The sequence below is a fragment of the Alexandromys fortis genome, unplaced genomic scaffold (genome assembly GCF_014885135.2).
Source record: "Alexandromys fortis isolate MF-2015 unplaced genomic scaffold, M_Fortis_MF-2015_v1.1 scaffold_164, whole genome shotgun sequence".
NCBI classification, from domain to species: domain Eukaryota; kingdom Metazoa; phylum Chordata; class Mammalia; order Rodentia; family Cricetidae; genus Alexandromys; species Alexandromys fortis.
In genome coordinates this window covers 1929553-1950183 of record NW_026068047.1, presented here as the reverse complement: position 1 = coordinate 1950183, position 20631 = coordinate 1929553, and the positions used below count along the sequence as shown (strand labels likewise).

Sequence of the window (20631 nt, the reverse complement as noted above, 5' to 3'; positions counted from 1 at the left end):
GCAGAAAGGAACTCTATGCACTTGATGATGCAGTTATAAGAAAGGCAGGAGCCAGGTTAACAGAGCCTTGTTCGCTATACTAAGGCTTTTATTCTTTGTCTTAGGAGCAATGGGAAGACAAAGAAGGGGAAAAAGGCAAGTGCCAAAATAAGATACATGTTTTAGAAACTTACTATGGCTGCAGTGTGGAGTATGGATCTGAGAAACAAAAATGGAGGTGGGGAGACCTGCAGTAGTGCAGGTGAGAGGTGGTGTTAAGTTGGGCTAACAAGATACGGGAAAAAGAAGAAATACATTTAGGAGCAAAATTTTAAAGACACTAGTGATAAAATAATTAAGGATAATGAGTGATCACCAAAATGTGTGCTTGCTGGGCATTAGGTACTCTGCCAGTTTCCCTCTATATTAAATCCTTAAACTAACTGTAAAATGTAGAAACTTGTTGTTATAGTAGTCCTTTTTATGAGTGTTCCCATTTCCATAATTTCAGTTGCCAGTGAGTAGTCAATGGCCAACCTAATGTTTTATGTGGAAAATACTAGTAATAATTTACAAGTTCTAAATTCTTTGCTGCTGTTGTTTGTACATTGATGGAATCATCCACTGTCCTCTTCAACATGCAAAGCATCCTTTTTCTGGCATAGGCAATCTGGTATCTATCCACCCTCCTTTCTTAGTTATCAGATGGATTCTGTCTGGGTGCTCGTTCAAGCAGCTCTTATTGAGTAGCAGTGTTAATACTGCAACCAAGTACCTGCATCATTCATCTCACTTCTCATCATACTGTCACATCATCTTAAGAAATATAACTATGATATAATAAGATATTTTGGGAGAGTCCACGTTCATGTTAGTCTTATTTTATTAGAATTGTTTTATATGATTAATGTTGTTAACATTTCTTCCTGTGCTGCCTTATCATGGGTCTGTGTATATCACTGGTTCTCAACCTTCCTAATGCTGTGATCCTTTAAAATAGTCCCTTATATAGTAGTGATTCCCAGCCATAAAATTATTTTGTTGCTACTTCATAAGTTATTTTTCTACTGTTATAGATCATAATAGACATCTGATATGCAGGATATCTGATATGCAAACCCTGTGATTGAGAACCACTAGTTTGTATGAACAGAAAAAAAAACAGTTATGAAGTTTTCAGTACTAACCACAGTTTCAGGCATCTACTGCGGGTCTTAGAATATATACATACATATACACACACTATATGTATATATGTGTATATATAGTATGTGTGTGTGTATGTGTGTGTATCCCTTGCAGATAAGAGGACACTGATGTGCACAAATTAGGAACCCAAGGTTTGAAGACTATCAAGTTCATGGCACATACCTAGCTGACTTAGAACTCACACCCTTAGCCACCATACTGGTGTAGGTATAAGGCAAGTTGAAAAAAGGTGTGGAGAAAATACTGTGACTTGTAGGCTTCCATCTTCCTTGCTTTAATGAATGATGGTGTGTTATTCACTAAAGCAGGAAACACTGGGTTAAGCCCAGCTTTAAGTAGAAGTACTTAATTCGTGCATTAAAAAGAAAATATTCTGATGATCTTACTCATATTATCCTCTGTTGCAGACATGGAACACATTCAAGGGAATGCACAGCTTTATTTACACAAAACCAGACAGTACCTGACTCTGCCCCTAGTCTAGAAATGGTCATTTGTCTGTATTGCCATTGTCTCTTTCTAGATTCTAAACTGTTCCCTTTGGCCCTGTGCCTAACCCATGATCTGAATATGTGAGCTGAGCAGTCTTCACTGAAGGGATCTAGGTGTAAGGGCATGCAATGACACTTGACATACTTGAACAGAGATTTTCATTCATGTGGTCCCAAATACATCCTCCATTAGATTTTATTTATAATACTTAAAATGCAAGATTTTTAATCTTGTATTTCTTATTCTTTGCATTGTTTAGACATTAAGAAAGATTGTTTATGAAGAAGATAGAGTAGTCATTTGAAACAAGGGTACAGATCCTAAAGATTGTACATATATGTATGTTTACCTCAGGACCCTAACAAGTGTGGTGCCACATGCCTCTACTCCTGACACTTAAGAGGAGAGTTTGAGGTAGAATTGAGCCTGGGTACATGACAAGACCTTGTCTGAAAAATCAATCATTAAAAAAAAAAAAAAGCCAGCCTTATATGACACAATGAATGATAAGTACTTGGTGAATGAGTTTATCTTCTTGTATTTTTTGGAACCCTATTACTGTTTGCTATTGATTATCAGAAACTTTAGTCAATGTAGGAACTGCTTTGATTCTAGTATAAACTTAAGCTGTATATAAGTAGTCTATAGCTTTCTCTGAAAAGATCACCCTTTCTAGTCCTTAGTATCTATATCCCTACTCAACCTTTCGCTTTGTTTAAAATCATCAGGTATCATCAGTTTCTGTAGAAAATCCTGCTGAAGTATTTGAAGATGGAGAAAACCCACCAAGTAGTCGATCATCAGAAAGTGGCTTCACTGAGTTTATACAATATCAAGCAGACCGAACTGATGATCTTGACAGAGAGCTGAATGGACAGGGTACAGCTACCATCCCAATGGGAAGCACATCTTCAGAGACAGAAACAGCATCCACAGTGGGATCTGAAGAAACTGTTATCCAGCCACCTTCCACCTTCACTCAGGGTGCAGCAGCCCGAAGTGGGAAGGCAGCACAAAAGACTGCGATGCAGTGCTGCCTGGAGTATGTCCAGCAGTTTCTTACCAGACTCATTAACCTCTACATCGTTCACAGGGACTCCCTTTCTCAGCCTTTGGCTGCCGACCATCAGGGAGATATCCGTCGATTTCAAAGAGACACTTCAAAATGGGACAGGGATTCCCAAGGGGATGCAAAAGAAAGAAGTATATATACACCAAAAACTTCAAAAGAATACCTTTCTGCCTTCCTTGCTGCCTGTCAGCTCTTCTTAGAGTGCTCGAGTTTCCCGGTCTATATTGCAGAGGGAAACCATACCTCGGAGTTACATTCTGAGAAACTTGACACTGGTAAGATTGTTTTGCTATTTATATTTTAGTATTTTATGCAATGTCCATGTGTGTGCATGTGTGAATGTGTTAGAGAACAACCCCGTGGGAGTTGGTTTTCCTTCCGCCATGTAGGTTCCAGGGATTGCACTCAGGTTATCCGGCTTGGTGGCAAGTGCCTTTTCTCACTGTGCCATCTCTTCAGACTAAATGAAATCCAGTCATTATGGGGAAGTTACTGTTAGGAGATTGTGATTTACATGGCTTTCACATTTTGCTTAAAAGCTAGAAACTGAAAGTAAAAGTCTGGGAGAAACAATGTAACAATATCACTTCTCTCTTATGACATCACATGTGTTCCTGTAGGACAGTAGGCATTAGATAATATTTGTTGATAAGGTGCTTCTAAAGATAGGAAGTTAGATTATATTACTTGGCATATGAAAGTATATATTTTTAAAAGTTTGTGAAATTCTTATTGTTGCCTTATTTTTCAAAGTTATAAAGACTATTTGAAAAACCATGATTTTAAAAGATCAAGACCTGAAGTAGTGTTGTTTGTCATTTTGAAATTAACTTAAATATACATGAACTGATTCATGCTGTTTTTTGTTTCAGACTGTGAACATGCACATCCTCCACAATGGCTCCAGACTCTCATGAGCGCCTGCAGCCAAGCAAGTGATTTCAGTGTTCAGAGCGTCGCTGTGTCTCTGGTCATGGACCTAGTGGGATTGACTCAATCTGTTGCCATGGTCACTGGGGAAAATATCAACAGCATGGAGCCTGCTCAACCCTTAAGTCCAAACCAAGGAAGAGTAGCCGTAGTTATTAGACCTCCCCTAACACAGGGCAATCTGAGGTATATAGCTGAGAAGACTGAATTTTTCAAGGTAAATTCCAAGAAATCCAGGTTGTACATGGCTAAGAAAGTTTGCATATATGATGCTTGATTTGTGGCACTGAAGTAAGAAATGAAAGAGTTTCAACTAAACAAGAAGAAAGCCCATTTATATGGTAGATATTTCTGTAGTAAGTGAATATTTTGCTTCTTTTACTAGAGTAAACCCTTACTTTTCTAAAACTCTATGGCAGGTTGTTCTGATTTTGTGTTGTTTGATTACCTTTGGTGCACGGTGTCCCTCAGGACCAATAGTGCACACTCTGATTTTACCATAATGGTACAGATGCCTTCCCAGAGAACATCAAGTATCTTTAAGCTCACTGCCTCCTACAGGTGGATTCTTTATACATTCAGGAGTTTTTAGAGTCAATTTCAAGTCATTACCCCCTACCTGATACTTCCTCCTGCTAGAGTAGAGTTGATTCTATAATATTATGGTAAGCCCTAAAGACTCTTGTCTTCTTATGAATGGCATAGATCAAAGACTCTGATAGCACATGGAGTTCTAATCTGACTTCAGAAAACTCCATGGACTTGGGATGTAGCTGAGTGATAGCATGCTTGCCTAACATACATGAGGCCATTTTGCAATCCTCAGCACTAGAGAAGAGGGAGAAAACTCTTACAGGTTCTTAGATATTTGAATATTTTAGTCTGTAACATGTGAGAATGTATCAGACTTTATTCTGGTGTTACTTCATTAAACACCAGTAAAGTAATCAAGAGTTCTTATCTAGGCCATGGAGAAACTGCCTGTTACATTGCTGATTTTAGAAGAATTTGAAAGGAGTATCAGCCAGAGAGTTGGCTCAGTGGCTAAGAGCACTTAAGGCTGTTGTAGTGAACCCAGGTTCAGTTCCCAGCACTGAGTGGAATTCACAACTCTCTGTAACTCCAGTGCCAAGAAATGCAACACCATTTGTCACCTTTATGGGCGCCAAGCAGATAGATGGTGCACTTACATACTTGCAAGCAAAACACCCTCGTGAAATAATTCTAAACAAAAATGTTTTTTAATGTATTATAAAGGATTCTAATGTTCAGTTAGCCAGAAAGTGAGCAGCTGAGTTTGACTTTTATAAAGATTATATAATCAGTCACTTTCACATCTTTTTCTGTAGCATGTAGCCTTGACATTATGGGACCAGATGGGAGACGGGACACCTCAGCACCATCAGAAGAGTGTGGAATTATTTTATCAATTACATAATTTGGTTCCTTCTTCTAGCATCTGTGAGGATGTTATAAGTCAGCAATTAACCCATAAAGATAAGGTAAGTCCTTATCCTTCACACACAAGAGCATGCACGTGCACACACACACACACATATTGACAAAAAATAAATTAAGGGACCGCTCTAGGAAAATTATTATACCTCATATCAGAATAAATAATAATAAAGAACATAATGTTAAATGTGAGTAATAGTGTTCATTTAAAAAAATCTTAAATTCTAATTTGTGTCCTACCATATTCTTTCAAAATTGTTCAGAAATAAAATTTTAGAACAAATCTTGTGTTTCATTTTCTGTTTTACAATATGTATAAATATATAACAAATAAAAACCTGTTATTTTTAATATACAACATCTCCTTTTTAAGAATAATTCTTACAAGTTCTGAGTAAAGATACACATCCCTGAAAAAATTCAAACAATATTGAATTTTAAACATTTCCCTTGGTTAATGTATAAATATAAGCATCATAGAAAAAGTCATGTCTTAAGCTTATAGATAAAGCAAGCACTCTTCTAACTTATCCCATGTAGGTTTTTTTTTTTTTTTTTTTAACAATTAAAGTCTTATTGGTTGGGACTTTGCTTGAAGCATTTTATAAATATTTGAGGACGAGTGTAAAAAACTGACACCATATTTTCACTAAATTTAAAACACATTTTTTTTTTTTTTTTTTTTGGTTTTTCGAGACAGGGTTTCTCTGTGGCTCTGGAGCCTGTCCTGGAACTAGCTCTGTAGACCAGGCTGGTCTCGAACTCACAGAGATCCGCCTGCTTCTGCCTCCCGAGTGCTGGGATTAAAGGCGTGCGCCACCATCGCCCGGCCATGTTTTTTTTTTTTTTTAGAAATTCATTTGAGTATGATTATTTTCCTGAGAGAAAATAATTTTTAAACTCAATTGTTTTATTTAAGAAGAAAGAAATGTTTTGTATATGCATAATATAATGGCATGCATGTTTTTAGCTGTCATTGTTTTCTGTTACACTATCAGTAGTCACATCGGTAAAAGTCTAAAGTAACTCTTTGAGTTAAGGTGATGTTCTAGTTTGGTTTCTGTTGCTGTAATAAAACATAATGATGACCAGCTTAGAGGAAAAGGTTCATTTGTCTGATACTTCTAGATCATACTATCACTGAGGGAAGTCAGAGCAGGAACGATGACAAGAAACTATGGAAGAACATTGCTTTATAGCTTGCTCTCTGGATGCTCACAGGCATATACTTAGCTAGCTAGCTTGCTTGTGTGAGTGCTTATGTCTTCCTCCTTCTCTCTTTCCTTTTTTTGAGACAGGGTCTCTCTCTGTAGCCCTGGCTGTCCTGGAACTCACAGAAATTCACCAGATTCTGCCTCTAGAGTGCTAGAATTACAGGTGTGTGACACTACACCCACCTTTACCTCGTTTTCTTGTATATCCCACAACAACCTGCCTAGGGATGCTTCCGCAATGGGGCTAGGCCCTCCAAGATCAATTAGCCAATGAGACAGTGCCTCTTAGATGTGTCCACAAGCCAGTCCGATCTAGGCAGTTCCTTATTTGAGGTTCCTCTTCCCTGATAACTCAGGGTTGTATCAACTTCCAGTAAAAACTAACCAGCATAAGTGACCCTTTAGGCTAAATATTTTTGTCTATATACAAATATTTTGTTTGATTCTACTTCCAAGTTATATAACATACTAAAAATTCATTGCAGTGTATACTTGAGCACTGTGGCCATTAAACTTGGTACTTGTAAACAGTTATACTGATTTTATTATTAAATAATTTTATTAAATCACTTAATATCTTCAGTTGAGAAGAAAATAATTTAATCTCCCATTTTTCTCAGAAAATAAGGATGGAAGCACATGCAAAGTTTGCAGTTCTTTGGCATCTAACAAGGGATCTCCACATAAATAAGTCATCTTTTGCACGTTCCTTTGACAGGTTGGTTACATTTTATATTCCCATCTTACTGTTGGTTGTCTTATTTGTTGTCTTTTCTGGAAGTCTCTGTCAGGATAGAATAGGAGATGAGAATTTATTAGTTTTTTAGAAAATCAAAGTTCCAGTAAAATACTTGGTAGTGTTACCTAGCCAGTAGATTTTCATTTCTAATGTGTGGAGAACCAAGTGTCTTCCTTTCAGACATTGGGCCACTGATCATCAAATCCCTTTTATGTGCCATGTGTCATTGTATGATGGTAGGAATACAGAGAACACCCAGCCTTTTTGAATCTATATTCACACTGTTGAAATACTAGTCAGCCATTCTCGATCCTCTGCCTTAACTGAAAGTACTACCAACGCCCCCCTCCCATGGATTCAAAATATTTGTCTCCAGAGATGCTTGTTCACATATAGACCCAAAAGTAAATGGAGTAATTCATGCTTCAGATATTAGATTTGCATTGATTTTGGGCTCATAAGGTATCAGAAAATAGTAATCCTACCTTCAGGTCTTATAAAAGTGGCCATAATCCTTACTGCGATTACAACCCAACTTTGGATTAACCAGTACTTTTCAGCCATCTTCAGAGGAGTTTCTGTTGAACTATCTGGTCAACCCATATAATGAATGAGACCTTGAGCCAAGTGCCTTACAAACAAGTTTCTAGTTTGGCAACCACCTGTTCTAATCTGACAGAGAAAGCAGTTAAAATCCACTGAATTTAACTTGCTAACCCAAGATTCCACAGAGGATTTGGGTATTGGGTTTTCTGGTTTCAGACTAGCTCAGACCTTTTATGGGATGGCATTACTTGAATTTCGTGCGTTCTTTTAACTCCTGGAGAGAACTGAGAGCAGAGTAGCCCTCGCCACTGTGAAAACTTTAGTGCATAATATCAGTGAAATATGTTACTAAGCAAGACTAAGTAAAATGTGTCTTGTAAAAGTAATATATACTTGTAATATTTTTCAATGTGAAAAGAAGAAAATGTTTTCTTAACTAGAAAAATTGCTAAAAATATTAACTACAGAAAAAGTCATGCTACAATTAAAAGTGTTTTATTCTTTGTTTTTATTGTCTGTGTTTAGGTCACTATTCATCATGTTAGATAGCCTTAATAGTCTTGATGGTTCTACTAGCTCTGTGGGGCAAGCCTGGCTGAACCAAGTGCTACAAAGGCATGACATTGCCAGAGTACTGGAACCGTTATTACTGCTTCTACTTCATCCAAAAACTCAGAGGGTTTCAGTGCAGCGTGTACAAGCAGAACGTTACTGGAGTAAGACTTCCTGTTATCCAGGAGAGGAAAATGACAAACATTTCATGCAAAATTTTACCTGCAACAATGGTAAAGCTCATAAAGTTTACTTCTAATTAGACTTAAGTTATTCAAAGAAGTGAGGTGTGACCATGCAGTGATTGTCAAGAAAATTGTGTGTGGGATTTTTTTTTCATGTCTTATTTCCTCCCTTCCTTGTCTGTTAGAGTCTCATCTAGATGGGTCAAAATACACTTCATCAATAACTGTCTTTGAGCTTGTAGATCTTGTTAATAAGCTGAGTTTCTCAGAGAAGGAATCAGCCACAACTGTAGCCAGAGACAGTCAATTTTTTATGACGTATTTTTGAATTTATGTAGCAATTCAGATCCTGCAAAGGCTCAGTAGATATTTCATGGGGAGGCCTATAATGCACACTTTATGTATGATAAGTCATGAGTCATTTTTCCTTATCTTTTATAGACATCACCTTGTGGGCCAGCTTATTTTACCAGTTGATTTACAGTTGATGTTCAGAAAGCTGTGACTTTCAGTTCCACAGCTGGTAAATGGTGATGCTGCAAACTATCATGCTTCTATTCCATTTCTAGTGTTTCTGCTGAGTCTGGGGTCCTCTATTTAGCTTTTATGTGCTTCCTGTGGATGTTCTAAGAACTTGCACTACCCTGCTTATTGCCAAAACATTCAAGTGGTAGCACTCTGTCAGCCAGTCTCTAACTATTGCCGGATTCTCATTTCTCCTATTCCAGTCTCAGACTTCAACTGAGGTACCAGCACTTTGGTGGCATTTAACTTTACTATGCATACAGCACCAAAACTTCCAAAACTTCTTCTGAAACATAACATAGTTCTGCCCTACATGGTGTGCAATGGAAGAAAAATATGTTTTTGTGGTCTCTTACTCATTTAAAACTCCTCTTGGTTTCCCATCTGACGCAGGCTAGATAGTTCATAAGTATTTGTTGAATTTGTACTAAAACTAAGGAAGTATTGATACTTTAAACTATATATCATTTCAATTTTAACCAGTATAAATAAAGGGGTTTATTATATAAGGAGGAAAGAGTAATTTTAACCTGTAATTTTAAAGAATGTCTTATTTTAGAGAAAAAAAGGTAAAATTTATGTTCTGTCTATTAAACGTACTTTTGTCATTAAGCTATAAATTCTAATGGTCATCTACATGATTATCTTATTTCAAAGTTCTAAGATAATAGTAAACTAAAATTTTAATCAGAAGATACAGGTTGGTGATGCAAACAAATATTATAGTTTTTGAAGTTGGTCTGCTTTTTATATTTTAGTTATCTTAATCATTTTTTGTGTTTTTCTCCTTTTCTATTGTGTCATATGCCAGTAAGCCAAGTGCACCTCATTGCATCGAAAGGAAATGGTGAAAAGCATCTTACTATGGACGAAATAGAGAATTTCAGCCTCACTGTTAATCCATTGAGTGATAGACTTTCCCTCCTAAGCACCAGCAGTGAGACGATTCCAATGGTTGTATCTGACTTTGACCTCCCAGATCAGCAGATGGAAATACTTCAGAGCTCTGATTCCGGGTGTTCTCAGTCTTCTGCCGGAGACAACTTCAGTTATGAAGTTGATCCTGAAAATGTAAATGCTCATGAGGATTCTCTTATGGCAAAGGCAAGCTCCCCAGATGATGACGTTCAGCAAGTCGTCTTTGACCTGATATGTAAAGTTGTAAGTGGCCTGGAAGCAGAATCCGCATCAGTTACATCTGAGTTAGAAATAGAATCCCTGCCACTAAAGAGCGGTGATTTAGATGCAGGTATAAAGGCCATGAAAAGTGACGATCAGGCCCCTCAACACAGTCAGCATGCTTTGCTGAGTGACGACAGCCCTCAGTTTCTGTCTGTGTCTGCAGAGGAAGGCTGTGAGTGCTTGGCCAATGGGATCTCTAGAAACAGCTCTTCTCCTTGCATTTCGGGAACAGCACAGACTCTCAATGATTCTTCTGTTTCCACAGAAACCAAATCTAGACAAAGGAGTCACAGTAGTATTCAGTTTAGCTTCAAAGAAAAGTTAGCAGAAAAGATCTCAGAGAAAGAAACAATTGTTAAGGAATCAGGTAAACAACCAGGTGCAAAACCCAAAGTAAAGCTTGCCAGAAAAAAGGATGAGGACAAGAAAAAAGCTACAAATGAGAAACTGAAACAAACAAATGTGTTCTTCAGTGACGGCCTGGACTTAGAGAACTGGTATAGCTGTGGTGAGGGTGAAATTTCTGAAATCGAGAGTGACATGGGCTCTCCAGGATCACGGAAATCTCCCAATTTCAACATCCATCCTCTCTACCAACATGTGCTCCTGTATCTGCAGTTGTATGATTCATCAAGGACTCTGTATGCCTTTTCTGCCATCAAATCCATCTTGAAAACTAACCCCATTGCTTTTGTAAATGCCATTTCAACCACAAGTGTAAATAATGCATATACTCCTCAGCTGTCACTGCTTCAGAATCTACTGGCCAGACACCGAATCTCTGTTATGGGCAAAGACTTCTATAGTCACATTCCAGTGGACTCAAATCATAACTTCCGGAGTTCCATGTACATCGAAATTCTTATTTCTCTCTGCTTATATTACATGCGTAGCCATTACCCAACTCATGTTAAGGTCACTACCCAAGACTTGATAGGCAATCGAAACATGCAAATGATGAGCATAGAAATCTTGACTCTCCTCTTTACAGAGCTAGCAAAAGTAATAGAAAGCTCTGCAAAGGGTTTCCCTAGTTTTATCTCTGATATGCTATCTAAGTGCAAAGTTCAGAAAGTGATTCTTCATTGTTTGCTATCCTCTATCTTCAGTGTACAAAAATGGCACAGTGAAAAAATCGCAGGTAAGAACATGGTTGCTGTGGAAGAAGGCTTCTCAGAAGACAGCCTCATCAATTTCTCAGAGGATGAATTTGACAATGGCAGCACACTCCAGTCACAGCTTCTTAGGGTGCTTCAGAGGCTGATTGTTCTAGAACACCGGGTGATGACGATTCCTGAAGAGAATGAAGCAGGTTTTGATTTCGTTGTGTCTGATCTGGAACACATCAGTCCCCATCAGCCCATGACTTCTCTTCAGTATTTGCACGCTCAGCCCATCACTTGTCAAGGCATGTTCCTCTGTGCAGTGATCAGAGCTTTGCACCAGCACTGTGCATGTAAGATGCATCCACAGTGGATTGGCTTAATCACATCTACTCTGCCTTACATGGGAAAAGTTCTACAGAGAGTTGTGGTTTCTGTGACACTACAGCTGTGCAGGAATTTGGACAATCTAATTCAGCAGTACAAATATGAAACAGGATTATCTGATAGTAGGTAATGACTGATTTTAGCTTTGTTGTCATTTTGGACATTAATTCAGCAGTAAAAATACAAAACGTGGTTATTTGATGGTAGTAAAGATTGATTTTTAACTTTGTTGTTAGTGACATTTTCATAAATATGTCTCCTTAAATGTCACGATTTGAGTGAAACATAGAATGCAGCACTGGCAGAGTTGGTATTTAGTTGCATACGGCCCTCAGTTTGATCCCTAGCACTGCCACAAAGAAACAAAAAGCGTACTAGGAGTAAATGAAATAGTGGCTGTCAATATGTTATAAATAGTAAGCCAATTTTAAAAATAAGAAAGTTCAGCTCTAGTATTTGAGTATCAATAAGATACATAGAATAGAGATGAAAGAAAACAGTTCTTTTTTCTTTCAAGCAAGAATTAAAGTTAAATTAGATGTTCTTTTGACTTAACTGAGCAAAAAAAAAAAAAAGTTTTTCCAGTCCTTGTCCAGTATATTATCTAAATACAAATAAATTTGCAGCTGAAGTGAATATAAATTTTAAAGTATTTTCCCCATCTAATTTTGTTATTGGTTTCCCCAGTTTGGAGGTAAAAACTCTGTGTCTCAGCCATATTCAGAACTGATCTGTGAAGAATTAGGCAGATGTTTAGTAGACTGGTGTCTGGTTCTCCTCTAAGAAAACCTCCACTGATGTGTTTGGCATGCCCCAGTAGGGGGTTCACAGTGGCTTTATTTCTTTACTTTGTATATTGTTCTCTTTTAAAAAATATATATATTTTTTTAATTTATTATATATACAATAGTTTCTCTGCGTGTATGCCTGCAGGCCAGAAGAGGGCGCCTCATTACAGATGGTTGTGAGCTACCATGTGGTTGCTGGGAATTGAACTCAGGACCTTTGGAAGAGCAGGCAATGCTCTTAACCGCTGAGCCATCTCTCCAGCCCTGTATATTGTTTTCTAGCCAAACAACTCTGGTGCAGTTAGATCAGCTCACTTACAGATTAGGAAATAGTAAGTCCCTGATGTTTTCTTTTTTTATTATTCATGTTTATTGAGTGCCTACTGTGTGTCTGGCACGTGCTAGGCACTTACTAGTGGTAAACTGAAGTATGCTTTCACAGACCTTCTGTTTCATACATTTTTTTCAGGCCTTTGTGGATAGCATCAGTTATTCCACCAGATATGATTCTTACTCTTTTGGAAGGAATCACAGCCATTATCCATTACTGCTTGTTGGATCCGACTACCCAGTATCATCAAGTAAGATTTCAGAGACATTTGTGGTCTTCTTAAAGATGTGCCTCTCAGTAAGTAACTGTTTTTCCTCTGATTGATAGCTCTTGGTCAATGTGGACCAGAAACACTTGTTTGAAGCTCGCAGTGGAATCCTCTCAATCCTTCACATGATCATGTCTTCTGTGACTCTGCTCTGGAGCATACTGCACCAGGCAGATGCTGCAGAAAAGATGACGGTCACTGCATCTGCATCTGTTACCACAATCAATCTGGGAGCCACAAAGGTTAGATGACTTAAACTTATCTGTAGAGCACAAGTATCTGTTTGAGGACTTTCTTCACAATGAGTTGCTAACTTAGATCGTGCATGTGATATTCCATGAACATTGAGTAGTAAACAGTTGTGTTAATTATTTTAAGGGATGTAAAACAGTAAAGTTGTGAAACTGTCACCGTCCAGTTTTCAGTTATGTCTTTTGTTACAGAAAATTTCTTTGTGCATGCACGCTCTTGCTCATCTTTCCCATCCCCAACCCTAATCAACAGCCAGTCCATTTTATTTCCATATATATTTGATTTTTCTGGATCTTTCATAGGAGTGAGTTTATATACTATTTGTTCTTCTGTGTCTAGTATCTTTCATACCCAGTGACTGCTGCTAACACGAAGGTTTCTCTACTATTGTTGAAGTAAATGCTTTATCTAGTTATTAATGTTCGTGTGTTTTATTTTACTTGTAAAATGCTTAAATTGTTTTAGAATTTAAGACAACAAATTCTGGAATTATTGGGACCCATTTCAATGAATCATGGTGTTCATTTCATGGCTGCCATCGCGTTTGTATGGAATGAAAGAAGACAGAACAAAACCCCTTCCCGAACCAAGGTATTATGTTCATAAGTAAACATGTGGTACCTGGTAAAGCCCTGCTTTTGTATTTCATTTTGTATGTGCTGATTTTTAAATTCTCCATTGGTTAAACTGGAAAAGTAAAAGCTTGTCTATAGCTCTTGATAATGACTTATGTCTATAAAGTTTTTGTTAAAACTTGGTATTAGCCAGGTGGTGGAGCACGGCTTTAATCCCAGCACTCAGGAGGCAGAAACAGGTGGATCTCTGTGAGTTCAAGGCCAGCCTGGTCTACAAGAGCTAATTCCAGGACAGTCTCCAAAGCTACAGAGAAACCCTGTCTGGAAAAAATAAATAAATAAATAAATAACTTAAAAAAAAAAAACACTTGGAATCAAGTGTGAAAGATAGTATTTTAGGACTCGAAAACTAGCTCAATGCTGGAGCACTGGCCTTGCATGCACAAGGCCATACATTCAACCTCAGCAAGAAAAAAAATGGTATTAAAGAGAAAAATAAGCTATGTTATCAAATTTGTCACTATATTTCAAATAGGAATTATAATGTTGTATATTTTTTAATCTAGTGACTTGGGGTAGAAAGCAAATATTAGAGAAAGATTTTTATCTTTGCTGTTGTTTTTCATTATCTGATGATGTCTTTTAAGTTGTTAATGTCTCTAAGTATAATTCCTATGTTGGTTTTGATTGGATAGCATGAGTGAAAATTTTATTTACTTTGTAAGTTTTAAATCGGGGAAGGGTGTTTTATATTGGAAATAAATCATAGTATATTAGAGTAATAATGCTATTAACTTATTTACTCTCATGCAAAATGCATGATTGGTGTACTTACAAGTCTCTAACCTGTCATTTCTTTCAGATTCCACATTACATATGTATTGACATTACTGAAGTATGAAAAATAAACATTTCTGCCATTTTTAATTATTTTGCATATGAGGATTTAGTAGTAGATGCTATATGGAGGGAAAAGATAACTTAAATTTTTTTAAGTGATTGTATCTTAATTCTGTAACAAAAAGAAGTAAATACCTGAAGTGAATTGTAACCTTAAAGATAAGAAATATACAGAAGGGAATTGTAAAAAAAAAAAAAATAGGGTGTGGTACTAGATATTTAATACCTTCTCGCAGAATAAACAAAAGGAGGAGATAACTATTATAGAAATAGTACAAGAAATTCCTTAGCAATCAAAGAAACAAATTTTAGTCCATGCTCATCACTGAAAAGATACCTACGTAAAATTCAGTATGTTCTTTCAGAAACATTGTGGGTAAAGAGAAGATGCTAAAATAAAATCTTAAAAAGAGAAAAAAAAATAAGAACTATCACATTCAAAGGAATAATGTTAAGACAACCTAGCAACTTACGGGAAAGTAGTCTGAAGATATAGTTCCATAGCAGCGACTCTTCCTGTAGACTTTGTCACTAGTCTGCAAGGCAGTTAGTTCACTGCAGGATGACAAGGAGGAGACAGCACTTTGACCTTCCAGTCCCAGGCAGAGCCAAGAGACACCTGAGCAAGAATGTCTGCAGGTGTGGGGGGAGTGCCACGGGGACTGAGAGGAAAAGGAAAATGTATGAGATTTATTGCTTAAAATCTTAAATATGTGAATTAAAATTCACCACTGTCAGAACTTTAGGGATGAACTTTTTCGTGTGTGTCACACAACTATGATACAAATTTGTTAAGTCAGCAGATAACCTCATGAATGAATTTTTTTTTTTTTTTTTTTTTTTTTTTTTTTTTTTTTTGGTTTTTCAAGACAGGGTTTCTCTGCGGCTTTGGAGCCTGTCCTGGAACCAGCTCTGTAGACCAGGCTGGTCTCGAACTCACAGAGATCCGCCTGCCTCTGCCTCCCGAGTGCTGGGATTAAAGGCGTGCACCACCATCGCCCGGCCATGAATTTTTGATAAAAGAAGCAGATCACAAACTTTGTAGTACCTCTGTGGCGGGGGAGGGGGGACACGTGGTATAGGAAGGAAACCTCAATAGTACAGTCAGGTCAGCCATGAGTAGTTATTTGAACCTGGGCACTGACCTAAGTGCAGTCATGATAATTACTTTAAAGGATATGGAAAACTGTCTTAGACAGTTAACCTTTGTCTTCTGACTGAAATTTCAATTGTTAATACTAAATTTGAAAAAAGAAAAAACATGAAATAGCGAAAAATAGCACTCCATGATAATACAAAGTAACAAGCAGAATGGATTGGCTCCTCCTTTAAGGTACATGGTACTTAGAATAGGCCATGATATATTGGGTTTGGTTTTTATTTTCCCTATGACTTGTCTTGTTTGATTGTGATATACTTTGTGTATGGATGCACACATGCCACAGTTGCACACATGTGCATGGTCAGAGGACAGCCTACACGAGTTGGTTCACTCTTTCCACTATTGTGAACCCTGTGGATTGAACTCAGCTTGATGACAAATACCTTTATGCATTCAGTCATCTTGCTAGCCCTGATTTTTGATTTTTATTAAGATTCATGTTTTGATTTTATTTTATTTTTTTAATATTTATTTATTATTATACAATGTTCTGTCTGTGTGTATGCCTGAAGGCCAGAAGAGGGCACCAGACCTCTACAGATGGTTGTGAGCCACCATGTGGTTGCTGGGAATTGAACTCAAGACCTTTGGAAGAGAAGGCAATGCTCTTAACCGCTGGGCCATCTCTCCAGCCCCCATGTTTTGATTTTAAAAGTTAAATTTTATCACAAGTATTCAAGAGACATCTTTATATTAAGAAAGGGTCATAAAACTGTCCTTCTGTGACTTCTCTTAAGAAATTTACATAAGCAACACCCCTGCATAGATACTGTGATGTGTTCTCCAGGTGATTCCCGCAGCCAGTGAAGAACAGCTTTTACTAGTAGAACTGGTTCGCTCCATCAGCGTCATGAGAGCAGAAACTGTTATCCAGACTGTGAAAGAAGTTTTAAAGCAGCCTCCAGCCATAGCCAAGGACAAGGTAAGAAAGCTTTGCTTTTGCTTTTGTTTAGAATTCAGTTTCAGTAGTAGAGAAATTTTTTGAATAGTGATTTCATTGTGATTATCACACAGCACTCTTTTAATAAAAAAAAAAACTTGGAGTTCCTTGATAGTCTAATCATTCTTGTATCCAGTTATGAACAGTTAACTGATTTTTCTCTCCATGTGTAGATCAGAAGTGTCAGAAGTGGGACTAGATTCCTAGTAAGGATTATTTTCTCTCCATTAGAAGAACACAGAAGCCTCAGACTAAAATCTACTTTGTAGGTTTCACAGCTTTTTTAATGCTTTCTTTTCCAGTGAGTTTTCAGTTTTGTAAACTCCCAAAGCATTGCCATAATCACTGTTCCAGACAACATCATTTCTTGACCCTACATAAAACTGTGCTTTGCGATTGTGAGGTCTGTGCTCCAAAGCTAGTGAAGAGAGGTGTCAGGATACTGGGAGGTGAAGAGAGTAAACAGATACAGCATACTTTTATGTTAGGGAATATTATTTTAAGGTGTATTGCTTTTGTTTATGCTGTGTAACATTTGTTTAATGCTGTAAAGATGTGTTGCTTTTTTTAATGCTGCATTTGTTTAATTCTGTGAGACTGTGATTCTTTGCTTATCTAAAACACCTGATGATCTAATAAAGCGCTGAATGGCCAAAAGTGAGGCAGGAGAAAGGACAGGTGGGGCTGGCATGCAGCGAGTATAAATAGGAGAAATCTGGGGAAAGGAGCAAGAGAAAAAGTGGATGACGCTAGGGGCCAACCACCCATCCAGCCATGGAGTAAGAGTGAAAGTAAGATGTACAGAAGAAAAGGCCCAGAGGCAAAATGTAACTGGCATCATTTAAGTTTAGAAAAGCTGGCAAGAAATAAACCAAGCTAAGGTCAGGCATTCATAACAAAGAATAAGCCTCTGAGTGTGATTTATTTGGGAGCTGGGTGGGCCCCCAAAAAGCAAAAAAGACCAAAAGATATGCACAACATTTTGGCACCCAATGTGAGACACCAACTGTTGTCCTCTTGGAAAAATTGTTTCTGCCTTTTTAAAGCCAAGACTGTCGTACCAGCAACTGCAGCTCCTCTGCCAAGGCATCATCTTGCTTCACTGTAAAACTAATTTTCTTTTGTTTATAGAAACATCTTTCTCTGGAAGTCTGCATGCTTCAGTTTTTCTATGCTTATATACAAAGGTAAGATGCTGATGTAGACCTTTTTCTAATCAGTTGCCACCTGTACAGCTTCAGAAGCTACAAAGAAAAGCACTTGAGTTCTTTCCAAAAGTAGTGGGTTTGCTCTTGTTACTGTTGCTTCCTTTGAAGGGAAAGGAAGAAGCTCTACGGCAGAAATGGTGTGGCTGTTAATCCTGGGCATGCTAATGAGGGAGCTGGGCAGATCCTGCACTCCAAAGATGTGAACAACATGTGGTTAATAAATAGTGAACCTGCAGGCAACTGACAGCTTTCTCTGGAAATCATGTTCGCTGCCTCTAAACTAACTACTATTTTGATTGGTAGAGGTGAATGCATAGCAATCCATTTTGGTTGCCTTTTTGAGAAAGAAAAAATGGGGGGCTGGACATTTTGATCCATGCCTTTAATCCCAGCAAGCAGAGGCAGGCAGATCTCTATGAGCTTAAGGCCAGCCTAGTCTACATATTGAGTTTCACGATAGCCAGAGACCCATAAATGAATAGAATAGAATAGAATAGAATAGAATAGAATAGAATAGAATAGAATAGAACAGAACAGAACAGAAGCTTGCAATTATCTTCATGTTTGGTGTTCACTTTTGGTATTAGCTGACTCTGAACAAAAGCAGTATTCTAATACAATTCTTCCTTAAGAACTTAAATCCTAATCTTCCCTAATGGAGCAACTGTATTAATTTGTGACTAACCTCGGTAAGTCGGGGTTTTGGTGTATTTAAATTGATGATGACTTAAAGCAAGACCTGCATGAAGTCTTTGCTTAGGTACAGGTGGGGTAAAGGTTGGGCTGAAGGCAGAGATCCAACTCAGTTTTTTGCAAGTGGGAGGCTGGTGTGCAGCACAGATGGACCATTGTTTAAAAGAATTAATGCAGTTATATTTTGTTTCTAACACTGTATGTGATAAGAGATCTCCATTGCAAATTTTAAATTAAGAAATTATATCAAGTATTTAAATGTGCTTCCTTTTCTTAGTAGAAAATAAGAATTTTTAAATTTCCATTTCTATTTTTTGGGTGGGGGCGGGTTTCAAGACAGGGTTCTCTGTAGCTTTGGAGTCTGTCCTGGAACTAGCCTTTGTGGACCAGGCTGGCCTCAAACTCACAGAGATCCACCTGTCTCTGCATTCCAAGTGCTGGGAGTAAAGGCGTGCGCCACCACCGCCAGGCAAATTTCCATTCTTTAATAGTCTATAAAAGTTTAAATGCATCAGATATCTTAGAACATGTGTTAAGGGTTGTAAGAAGACATGAGAAGATTAAAGTTTACTATGGTTTCTATCAAACTAATTTATATTTCAGAATTCCAGTGCCCAATTTAGTGGACAGTTGGACATCACTATTGGTTCTTCTAAAAGATTCTATACAGCTGAGTCTTCCAGCCCCAGGGCAGTTTCTTATACTTGGGTAAGTAATCTGTCTTAACAATTTTGAAAGGTTAGAAATATAACTCGGTAGAAGAACAAATACTTATTATACAAAAGAACCTGAGTTCAGACTCCAGCGGCACACACACAAATACATCTCTATACATATGTGTACATACATACACATGCATACATGCAATTTTAATAAGGATATAATCCTCACTGTTCTGATTGCTGAAGAACATGTTTTGTGTGGCATGTCATCTGTGTATCTGTTCACAGGCATCTTGAGGTACAGATCCAGACATTTAAGGTCTGTAAGTGGAAGGAAATAGGAAGGAATACAGTGTGTTTAGACATATACAAGCTGTAGAACACGATACAAAAAGATGAGAACCAGTCATCATTTGGGATCAGTAGGGAAACAGTGGGGAAAATGCAGGTGAGTCTGTACTATGCTTAAAGGAACTTTGTAGAAAAGGTGTGCTGAATCCTGCACATAAATAGTCTTGAAATTTTTGTTTTGTTTTGTTTTTAGTATGTTTTTGTGTTCATTGGTGTTGTGGCTACAGGTATGTCTGTGTGAAGGTGTCAGAAACTTTGGAGCTGGAGTTACAGGCAGCTGTGAGCTGCCATGTGGGTGCTGGGAATTGAACCAGGTCCTCTGGAAAAGCAGTCAGTGCTCTTCTGAGCCATCTCTCCAGCCCCCAGTCTTGGAGTTTCTAGATCTAGGCTAACAGATACCTGTTTGTTTGATTATTTGGTAAATGCTAGTCACCTTGCCTTACTAACAGTAAGCATCGCCTTGTGTAGTGTTGTTTGGGAATTCATAATAGACCTGTAGTAAAAACCTGGCACGTGAATCACAGTGGTAAGAGTAAAAAGGCTTTATTGTATACTAAGACAAGCTGCATTATCTGGTTTGGTGATGGTGTGTCACAGGCGGAGAAATAGTAAAAAATTAGGGTGGGCAACAGGAGATGGGTGCTGCTTGGAAAGAAAGTTGAATTTTATTGGATAATATCGGCAATGAGTGAGAGATTGGCATGACTGCAAACTGTGAAGAGAGGATGGTGCTCCTTATGATCAGGGAGCTAGGAATTTATGTCAGTGGGAGGTGAGAAGATGTGAACAACTGATATTGGCATTTAGAAAGCAGGAAAAAGACAGGAAGAGAGCTAGACAAGGAGTTATCAGGAAATATAAAAAACCAGGTGTCGTCTGTGTGGCATCTAGAAATGAAGGTTAAGAAGATGGTGAGGAGTTGACTCAG

At 37.8% G+C, this 20631-nt stretch overlaps 1 protein-coding gene across 13 annotated transcripts in view; it reads left to right on the top strand.

Annotated features, from left to right (window-relative positions):
- Dop1a (DOP1 leucine zipper like protein A) overlaps positions 1–20631 on the top strand; it is an 88946-nt gene that overhangs the window by 50086 nt on the left and 18229 nt on the right. For all 13 annotated transcript variants that reach the window (XR_007588161.1, XR_007588162.1, XM_050118885.1 and 10 more), the window contains 12 exons: positions 2409–3027; positions 3625–3899; positions 5032–5184; positions 6975–7072; positions 8165–8424; positions 9713–11699; positions 12831–12942; positions 13020–13202; positions 13678–13803; positions 16637–16771; positions 17921–17976; positions 19294–19398. Coding sequence is in view for 11 of the 13 variants with exons in the window: in XM_050118885.1 (XP_049974842.1) it covers positions 2409–3027; positions 3625–3899; positions 5032–5184; positions 6975–7072; positions 8165–8424; positions 9713–11699; positions 12831–12942; positions 13020–13202; positions 13678–13803; positions 16637–16771; positions 17921–17976; positions 19294–19398 (4109 nt within the window). In the remaining 2 variants the exon portion in view is untranslated. The remainder of the gene's footprint in view (positions 1–2408; positions 3028–3624; positions 3900–5031; positions 5185–6974; positions 7073–8164; positions 8425–9712; positions 11700–12830; positions 12943–13019; positions 13203–13677; positions 13804–16636; positions 16772–17920; positions 17977–19293; positions 19399–20631) is intronic.